This window comes from Eublepharis macularius, chromosome 3 (assembly GCF_028583425.1).
Source record: "Eublepharis macularius isolate TG4126 chromosome 3, MPM_Emac_v1.0, whole genome shotgun sequence".
Taxonomy (NCBI): domain Eukaryota; kingdom Metazoa; phylum Chordata; class Lepidosauria; order Squamata; family Eublepharidae; genus Eublepharis; species Eublepharis macularius.
The window spans coordinates 37,746,287-37,756,405 of record NC_072792.1 but is presented as its reverse complement, the minus strand read 5'-3'; the positions used below and the strand labels follow the sequence as shown (position 1 = coordinate 37,756,405).

The 10,119-nt window shown below is 43.9% G+C and overlaps 1 protein-coding gene across 1 annotated transcript in view; it reads right to left on the bottom strand.

The window, feature by feature from the left end:
- Positions 1–1,527: 1,527 nt before the first annotated feature.
- OBI1 (ORC ubiquitin ligase 1) overlaps positions 1,528–10,119 on the bottom strand; it is a 28,856-nt gene continuing 20,264 nt past the window's right edge. The window contains exon 6 of the mRNA XM_054973932.1: positions 1,528–3,937. Coding sequence (XP_054829907.1) covers positions 2,377–3,937 — 1,561 coding nt within the window. The 3' untranslated portion in view covers positions 1,528–2,376. The remainder of the gene's footprint in view (positions 3,938–10,119) is intronic.

Here is a 10,119-nt window from a genome sequence, read left to right as displayed (position 1 = left end):
AAAACTTGGTTGGTCTTAATAAAGAGATATTAAATCACCGCTGTGTTTTTATGTTTGTATTATAATGCTTTGAGGGAAGCTACCTGCACCACTTAATAGTTCAGGCAGAAAATAAACATTTTAAACAAACAAACGTCACTCCATTGACAACTACCTCCAATGAGGACCAGAAGTATGTACATAGGGACACAAGGAATTAAGAGGGTTCTTTTTTGTAGGTGGGAAGAACAGTTGATCAACGGTCTTTAGTAAGTCTTGAATTAAAAGTGAGGTCACCTTATGATTCTGGTCCAGGCAGCCTTTCAGAAATAGCATAGGGTAGTGGAGAGTCTGGGGTTTTAAGTTTCACATTCAGCTACAAAGCTTAGGCCCATATCACATGAATCATGTTGGCGCTACTATGTTGGCATTGCGTGACACTCAGCAAGTTCTAATCATAAAGGGTTGTAGAGAATGGGTAAACAATAGAGATGGGCACAAACCAAGAAAATAGTGGTTCACTGTGGTTCGTTGTGTTTCATGAACCACAAACTGCTATGTACTTGCCCAGTTCATGAACTGGTTTGTTTGGTTCGTGCATACGTCACTTTCGGGACTGCAGAAGGTCAGCAGAAAGGCCATCCCCTCAGTTGCCTAGGTAACAGATTGATTGGTACCAGGCTGTCTGCAGTGGCAAACCAAAAAACGAATCAAACAAACTGTTGTAAAAATCATAGCGGTTCATCGCAGTTTGTCAGAAAAGAGCTCCAACGAACCACTTGTTCGTGAACCAAAAAACAAACCGGTTCATGATGAACTTTGGTTCGTATTTCAGTTTGTGCCCATATCTAGTAAACAAGAATGTGCCAATACTGCATGAACAGCATAAGAGCATAAGAAGAGTTCTGTTAGATCAGATCATTGGCCCATCCCTGTTTCACACAGTAGCCAATCAATTGCCCTTTAGGGCCAACAAATGACACAGAGGCCAAGGTCTTCCCCTGAGGTTACTCCAGCACCAGTATCCAGAAATTCAGTGTCTCTGATCATGGAGATTCCCTTTAGTCACCATGGCCAATTGCCATTGATAAGATATCTTCTCCATGAATCTGTCAAACCCCCTTTTAAGGCCATGCACACTGGTGGTTGTCACTATGCCCACTGGCAGTGAATTCCACAAGTTCCTCGCTCATATATGAAACACATTTTTTCCCAACTGCACATGAGCAGGAAGATGTGGGACTGTCATACCAGAATGTGAACCTTGGACTTCATGGGGTCTTTTGGGGAAAGTCTCACCCTATTCTATCCCCTACAGGGATAAAATGTGGTAGGCCTTCACACATTACTCCAAGCTCCTTGAAGGACAGAAAGGAGGCACACCCAGGATATCAGCTATGCTACTTTCCTATTTTGACAGCCATGGTAAGCATTTCTATTACAGAGAATAGCTTAATGAAATTCAAGTAGGCTTTCTAATTACAGAAGTCTCCCCCCTCAATCCCTCCTATGCTAATTCAATATTTGAAGCAACATCAAGGATTACAGTCCTTGTGACATTTTTTTTATTCATTCCACATAGAAAAGCATGCAGTATTAATGTAAAACAGTACAGTATTTATGTAAAATGTTCAAGTGCACATTCTGTAAACAAGCCATTAGCATACCAACCCATTTTTATGAACTACACAGGCACAAAGGACACCGTTTTTTTTACAACAGCAGGGTTTTGGGGAAGGGAAACTTAAAAGCAGTGTTTAATTTAAAAGAAACTGGGTTCTCTCAGTCTTAAGCAAAAATACCTTTTTTCCAAGTGAAAATTTGCCAGCAGGGGAAAAAAAAAAGACCCTAATAGCTATACACTGAAGGTACAGATACGGCAGAGACGTAGGGTGTCATGCAGATATGAACAGGCAAACGTCTTATTCTGAAAGTCAAGTTCAGAGAGAAGCAGGGCTCCGCAACAGCTGCCACCACATCTTTGCACAGGAAGTGAAAACCCCAATGAAGAAGCTGTCCCCACTGGCTTCTCACCTATATAAAGAGTTGCATCAACGAGAAGCCATTCTAAAGATCCTTTGCGTTCAGCAACTGACTATTTAACAGCTCCTCAAAAAGGACGGACGACTTCATATAACCCAACACTAAAAACAAAGCACCACACACCAATCCCTAAGCATCTAAACTGAAGACATCTATCAAGAGACACATTCTGAAGGGTTCACAGAGAAGAGCTTAGCACTCAGAAAGGGGAACATTCAGACTCCATCACTCAGGATGTAAGAAGTGGACAAGCTGAGATCATGGGGGATCTACAAATGAGAAGAAACACTTGGGAAAACAAAAATACCCTAAACACATTTACATTGGCACGCAACCATTTTAAGTAATAAAGAATCAGTTCTTGGTAGTTTTTGATGGACTTGCACTAGATAAGCTACTCTGAATTTTCCTTTTTGTTGATGTATGAAGACTTTTGGCTTTCCTGTCAGGTATGAAGGACGAGGACCAAGGAGACTGCAGCTGGTTATGGAGGTTGTGCAGCTCGGGTGCCACTTTAAAGAGAGAGGACCCAAGCTTTTGTTCTTCGAATGACCCTCCAGAGTTGTTAAACAAAAAACTGGGGGAAAGCTCTCTTTGGAATAAAAAACTCTGAGGTTTTATTTCACTTGTTTCTGAAGTCCGTCCACCAAAGAGCGGGAAAGGCTCCATTATGTCTAAGGCAGATGGGGACAGGATTGAAAAAGTAGCAGATTTCCATTCATTCCCCTCTGCTGAATGATCATCGGACAGAGGACACTTCAGAGAATTCTGTTCATTCCTTTCCTTCATAGTTTTATCTTTCTCATTCAAAAGGTCAGGGCACTGTGTTGCCTTGCAAGAGTTCTCCAGGTCCAAAGACGATTTGGAAATATAATAAGGGCTTTTGCTATTGTCCGATTCCGACATCATGGAGTCCAGTTCTGAGATCTTGTCCAGGTAAGCGGCATCCATGGAAGCTTCGCTGGATGTCCTGGTGCGGTTCATTTCCGAGGAGCGGACAGGATGAAGTTTTTTGGGCATGTTCGTGTTGTGTGCTTTTTCGCTGGATTTCGCTGAAGACTCTCCAGAATCACTAGTGGCCGTGGCGGGCTCGGAACTTTCAAAGTCCAAGTTCTCGTCATAGTGGGTCTGGCATCGGTTCCAAAATACTGGCTTGTCAGAGGTGAAACAAGCCCCTTTGTTGTCGCCACTCTCACAACTGCTTGCACTATGCTCTGGAGAGTCTTTGTTACCATCGTCTGATGCATCACCAAAATCTTCAAATTCTAGCTTCCTTAGAAAAGTAGACTGCTTCCTTGGACTCTCTTCTTTTGCAGGTGGGTCATCCTTGCTGCTGGGAGTGTTCAACTGGAGGCAACTGAGAGATAATGGCGTGCATGGATCAGGAAGTTCGTAAAGCTCCTCTTTATACTGCACACAGTCCTCAATTTTATCCCACGTTTGCTCTGAACAGGTCTCCATATCGGCACCAGCTATATCCAAGAGACCCTCCTGGGAACCAGTGAAAATATCACTTCCTCCAGAGCACTGGGCAACAGACTCATCCGAACAACCCTGGCTGGCTGAATTTAAGCAGACATCATTGCTGCCACCCAACAAGCCACTACCTGGTTGATCATCATCAGGGCAGTGACTAGCGCACAAACAGTTCTGATCCGGGCACTCTTCCAGGCTATCCGGTAGTGCATTCTTATTCGCCGTGCTTCCGCCTTCCTTCTCTTCCATGGGAACAGCAGCGTCACTTTCGAGAGTTTCTTCCTTCATGGGTTCATATTCCCTCTTTTGGTGTGACACCTGTGACTCCAACTCTTCTATATATTTGTCACTCCTTTCCAGTGCCTTTTTAAGGCGGTTTGTTTCACGCTCGCATTGATCAAGCTTGGACTGAAGTGCTGCTACAGTGAATCGTCCAAACCTGGAAGAAAACAATACAAAAAAGAAAAGTTAAAGAATGCTGAGATATGAAGGTTTTAAAAAAAATTATATTTAGTCTCAAGGTTTAGGCAAAAAATTTGAGAAGACACACTAATTTACAGTATGGGCTATTAGGAAAGTTGGAAAGGAGGGGATTATTTACTTGCTTAGATATTTATACTCAGCATTTCTCACCAATGGGGACCCAAAGTGGCATACAACCTCATTTTCCTTTCCTCCATTTTATCCTGTGAAGCAGTCTGGGCTGAGAGACAGAACTTCTGCCCATTATCACCCAGGAAGCTTCTATGGCAGAGTGAAACATGTGTCTCCCAGATCCTAGTCAGACACTCCTAACCAGTATACCACGCTGGGAAGGTAAGAGAGTAGATTTATGGAACCTGCAACTTTTCATTAATAAAAGGGGCACAGCCAGACATTTTTAACAGAATGAAAGCAAAAAGCCAAGAAAAAACAAGGGTGTTTAGACATTGGGAATAAGCAGAATGGCTGCTGTCTGCACTCGCTCATGAACAAACTAATTTAATCCTAGTTTAGAAAGCCTGCCTACTGAGAAAGAAACAAATTCCAGTTTTTAAAAGCGTCTGTATTCATATGCCCTAAGAAACTGGCATTAGATCAACCCAAACAAGTCGTTCACTGAAGGCTGGAGTTGAAGGGGGGAGAGACGTATGCATGCCAAAGACAAAACCAGATTTATGCTCATCATAAACAAACTGGAATTTCTTCGCATCATCTGAACCGAGTCAGATACTTCCAACGAGGTTTAGAACATGTTTTCATACAAGCACCTGCCATTTGACAGTCTTCCACCTACTTTTTGATAATATGCTAAACAGACTATTGAACACTACCAGTTATAGCAGTGGGCTTTCATGACAATGGACTGGAGGGGATTCCACAAAGCCCTCTCACCTCTCTTCCATGCATACAATCCCTCTACCCATGATACCTCCATGAGTTGACTCAACGTATGGGGAGAGGGAGGGAGCATGAGTGCACTGGCCTTGCCCCCCACCCTCTTGTGATCACCAGGTCACCTGTACAGCATGAACACACAAAGGAAGTGTCTGCATGAATGCTTCCTTCCCATGATCAGGGACACTGCTTTCTGAATACTGCCAATCACAGAGGGAAACTATACGATACACACGGGCACATGTTGGGTCCAGTAATGTTCCCTGGGAAGTGTAGTCTTACAAAGATCAGCTGCTCGATGAATCGCTGGTTTGAAAGCACCAAGAGGAAGTTCCCTTCTTATTCTTTTTGCAAAGAGCTCTGTGCAAGTGAAATTGACTGATGTTTATCAATTTCACCTCCTAGCTAGGGGATGAAATTGACATGCCCTTCTTAGCTAGCAGGTGAAATTGATGAAGGTTAGTCAATTTCAGTTGCATGGGCTCTCTGCAAAAAGAATAAAAAGGGAACTTCCCCTTGGTGCTTTCAAACCAGTGATTCATCGATCCTGCAATGAACTTAACATCTAAAAAAAAAAAAAGAGGAAAGAGGAGATGGGAGGGGAGATGGAAAGGAGGAGAGAAGGAGCAGCTGGATAGATGATCACAATGAAGGGAGAATCGCAATGGAAGGTATTTTCTGTCTCTTGCAAAAAGCCTTGGCTTTCCCCCCACCTCCTATTATGCTCCCCCCCCCAGCTCCTGGAGGAAAACCCAAGCGGAGTGGCTTTTTGAAAGAGTGAGATGGAGAATCTCATTGAATGGCTGTTCTCTGTAAGATTACCCCTCCCAGGGAACCATGTGAGACCCAATGTGTGAAGAACACTTGTCAGGCAGCTCGGGTAGTTTGAATCATAGGGAGGGAGCATACAAGCAGATACTTCCTCTGATTATAGGCACTGTGCTCACAAGCCAGAGATCACACAAAGATGGAGGAGGGTGGGGACAGAGCATTCCTGCCCACTCCTCATCTCTGTGCATTCAATCAACCTGCAGAGGCTTGAGGTTACAAGACTAAAGGCAGGTGTACAGTTCAGTGTCAGCTGCTTTAAGGGGGTGGGATCCATCAGTTTTCCTGCTGGTGCAAAAGGAAGGAGTGTTCCCCTCTGACCATCCAAACAGGCTGTCCTGGGGATCATGGGACCTGCATGGACAACCCACGGGGGATGGTAGCAGTAGCTGGGTGAGAATAAGTGAAAAAGCTGGCTTGATCCAACCCAAGGTGCGTACACATAGGCACCACGCTAGCTTCATCACCGAGTCCTTCTTCTTGGCCTGAGGTTAAGCTTCTCAAGCTCTGCTGAGGCTTATATCAGATCCTCCACAAGTGGTTGCTCTGCTTGCAGTGGGATGGTTCCTGCCCCTACTTTTTAGATGAACAACACGCTCCGAGACTGTGCAAAGTATGGCCATTATACTCTCGTTAGGCTAAAAATCCCACATCTATTGTAAAAAGAGGTGACACGACTTTAAAAAAAATGGCTACCGCTGAAAATTAAACCATTAGCAAGCACTAAGGCCATAACAAGCAGAAGATTACCCTTCCAGGGGCCGGGCCTATCCGCTTCAACTCAAATATGCATGAAGAATTATCCCCTAAAACAATGGCAGAGATTTATGATAACATTTGAACAGCAGTCCACATCTTGAAATATTTACATTCAATCATTTTCTTACAGCACGGCAGCGTTTTACAATATACATTTCATCCCCAATGTCACCTTGTCAAATATAAAAATGCCAATATGAAATTCAGTAATTGTCACCATCCTTTAGAGGCTTTTTTTTTTTTAAAGAAAGACTCATTTGGAACCTTGCGATCATATTCCCTCTCTGATGGATAACTTTTACTCAGCTCTCGCAGGATTCCCGCTGTGGAAAAAACAACACAACCACCCTAAAATCTCACTTTTCTTGCACAGTGGCTTGTTTCCCTGGAACTCCGTCAACAACGTCAAAAATTCACCAGATTGAGAAGAGCAGTATTTGGACAGAGCTCCCAAAGACTTCTAAAACTTGCTTTTATGTTCTGTTCCTTTTATATATATATCAGACCTCAAACCAATTCACTCACAAGGGCAATTTAGTCTTGGTGTAGTTCAGGACAGAACAGTTAATAGAAGAGTGTAGAAAAGGGGCATTTAGTCTGTCAGCTTTAAGACAGGGGGCATGAAGTATCTCCAGAGTCTTTACGTTTCCCCTTCTGTCATAGGAATAGCACAAAGGTAATGCACACTCAACATGAGGGATGTCTGAAAAAATGACATTTTTGCACCTTGAGGCTACATCTTGGGAGACAAGTTTGCTTCCCAACAATAGGGCAGCATTTGAGCACAAAAAGAGAGTGAAACAGGTTGGCTACAGGAATTCCCTCACACACACGAATTTGCTGGCTGGTAGTGGAAGAACTCCCAGTAGCAGCTATGGAAGTGCAAGTGAAACACAAGCATCGTTTATTGGTGGACTGTCTCCCACCCCATACATGCACACGCATATTGCCCATCAAACAGCAGACACACACAATCATACACACATATTGCCATTTCCAAGCAGGGGAGAGGAAGAGGGAGGGAGAGGGGGGGAGGGAGAGAGGGAAACAGTGTTGTAAAGATGAATTGGACCTTTGTGGGTGGGTGAATGCCAGCCCCAACTTCTCTCTGTGCAGCCAGTTCCCCCCCCCCCCACCTCTCCCTTGAGGCCTTATCAAGGCTCAGCTTGTCACCTGAAGCTCAGAACTTTTAAATAGGAGAGAGGCTAAGGGAGCGATTGGTCTGCTGCCAGCATAGACCACAGGGAGAAATTGTAGCCCCCCCCCCCGCAAACAGCCGCTTTTCCTTCTCTATCTGTTTCTTTCGACTATCACTCCCCAAACTGGTGAAGAATTCCAGGCGACATCTACAGATATGTGGAACACAGTTAGAAACTCCCACAAGTTATCTTTTCACACTCTCACACACACACCTTAGACTCTTTTGTATAATGTTCTCTGTTCAATAAAAAATTTAAAACAAATGATTTATGCCATGCTTTTCTCTGCAATAGGGACCCGAAGCAGATTATAACATAGTTCGCCTTCACAACCGCCATCTTACGAAGCAAACTGGGCCTAGAGTGACTGGCCCAAGGTCACCCAGCCAGCTTCCATGGCCGAGTTGAGATTGGAACACGGGTCTCCCACACCCTGGGCTGACACTCTGACCACTACGCCACATCAGCTCTCCATTTCATCATGTGTCATTTAGAATATAACCGAAGCAAAGGAAGATGAGAGCTGCCTCAAGCAACCGTCAAAAGCTCCATCTTGCACCTCGTTTGCTGTCAGTGACCAGTCAGATGCCTCCGGGAATTCCTCAAGCAGAGGAACTGCAACTTCTACCTGCTGACGGGCCATTCCCAGCTTCCACTATTAAGAATACAGTACAGTGTGCATCCCCTTACACTCTGCGTATGCAGTTTCCCCCCTGAAGTTTGACCTTCCCCAGAGGGCAGGTGAAGGTGTCAACTGCTTGTCCTAACTAGTGCCAAAAATCAACACATGATGACAGGCAGCGGCACAGGGGAATTCCTTGCTTCACCTGATGTTTCTGCTCTCACAGAAACACAGGCCACCCCCAGCCATTTTAACACCATGACATCTATAATGGGTTGTCACCAGGGACAGGAGAGCACTCCTCAAGTCAAGCTATCCCCTCTCCTCCCCCAGCCCCCTTTAAAGAGTGGATTATAGCAAGCTCAACACCTCTCGCAACTGACTGACACATTCTTCAGAACAAGAAAATCGGAGTCCCTTGGATGCAGGATACGGTTAGAAAAGACCAAGTGGAAGCTGAAGAGATCTTTGGAAATTCACTGTTTTCACAGAAAGAAGAGCGCAGAATATGATACCACAGGCAAAAATCAGTCTTTTAAAGAAAAGGTTTGATGGAAACAAAGAAATCTCCTGCTTTCCAATGACTAAAGTATGTTGGGACGAAACCAAAAGTTCGTCTCAAACTAACTTGGCGGCTGATTGTCTGTGATGCTCTGCGCAAACCATTTCCCCCTTCAGCCTCAAACACCCCATTCATTAAAAAAAGGAATAACTACCTATTGGCAAGGACGAATGTACTTTTGCACATTAGAAGCACTGCACAAGAGATAATATAGTAAGCCGAAAGGCTCCAAGTTGTAATTTAAAGAGTGAATGGCACAAAGTGAACAGCACTACATTTTTGCATATTGAGCACAATTTTCAATGGAAGAAATGTGTAATATGTTTATTTAATGCAACATGAATTAGTGGCAGCATCTCATTTGCTTACCAAGAGAAAGTACGCCACGCTCAAGTGTGGAGCTTCTTAAGTATCTCCTGCCCAAAGGTAAAATACATCTTCCGAAGCCTTAAAGAACCAACGAAGTTTTAGAAGCCACAAGGAAACACTGATCGAGAGGGCTGCCGCTGCATATATCCACAGAAGAAATTTTCCAGCAAGCTACGTAATCTAGTAGGGCCAGATGTGACTTTCATACATCATAGCTGAGTTGAGATGATCACAATCACTTGCACGCTGCTGTTTTAAGAGACCATTTTCAGTGTGAGAACTTGGATACAAGCCCTGGTGTTCTTGTACGAAGCACAAGTCTAAGGAATTGGCCCAAGATATAAAACCAACAGAAGTGTTTATTGCTGAAGTTAGTAAATTAATTCAGCATTTTCCAGAGTGAGATCCACAAGGGCACTCAGGAGGTCCTTTGTCAGGGCTGAGGGAGAGTCCCTCTCACATCCATCATGCTAATATGTACATATTACATATTTCCGGGATGCAATTCTAACTGGTTGAGTAGCACCAAGGAGCTACAGTCCTAATGTAGCTGTCGTAGTTCCTTCACATATAAAACTGAACTGGTTTTCAATCTGTTTTCTAATGCAAAGGTTTTTTCACCATAGAGATAGAAAGATGCTACACTTTGCTAGTATTAGATAATAACCAATGTATCAGCAAGGACGTTTCTTACTGTCCCTGGAACAAAGTTTCTTCTGTTCCAGGGGTAAGATTTATTAGAATTCAGATCAGTGCCTTCTGAGTTGTGGCCTAGTTGAATCAGCTATTCTGACATTGCAGGCCATATGCAAAGAATACAAACGTTTTTCTTCAGCTTGCTTCTTCTCACATGGCTGTTTTGAATTCACTATAGAATGGAGTCTTCCATGGGGCACGGGTAACTT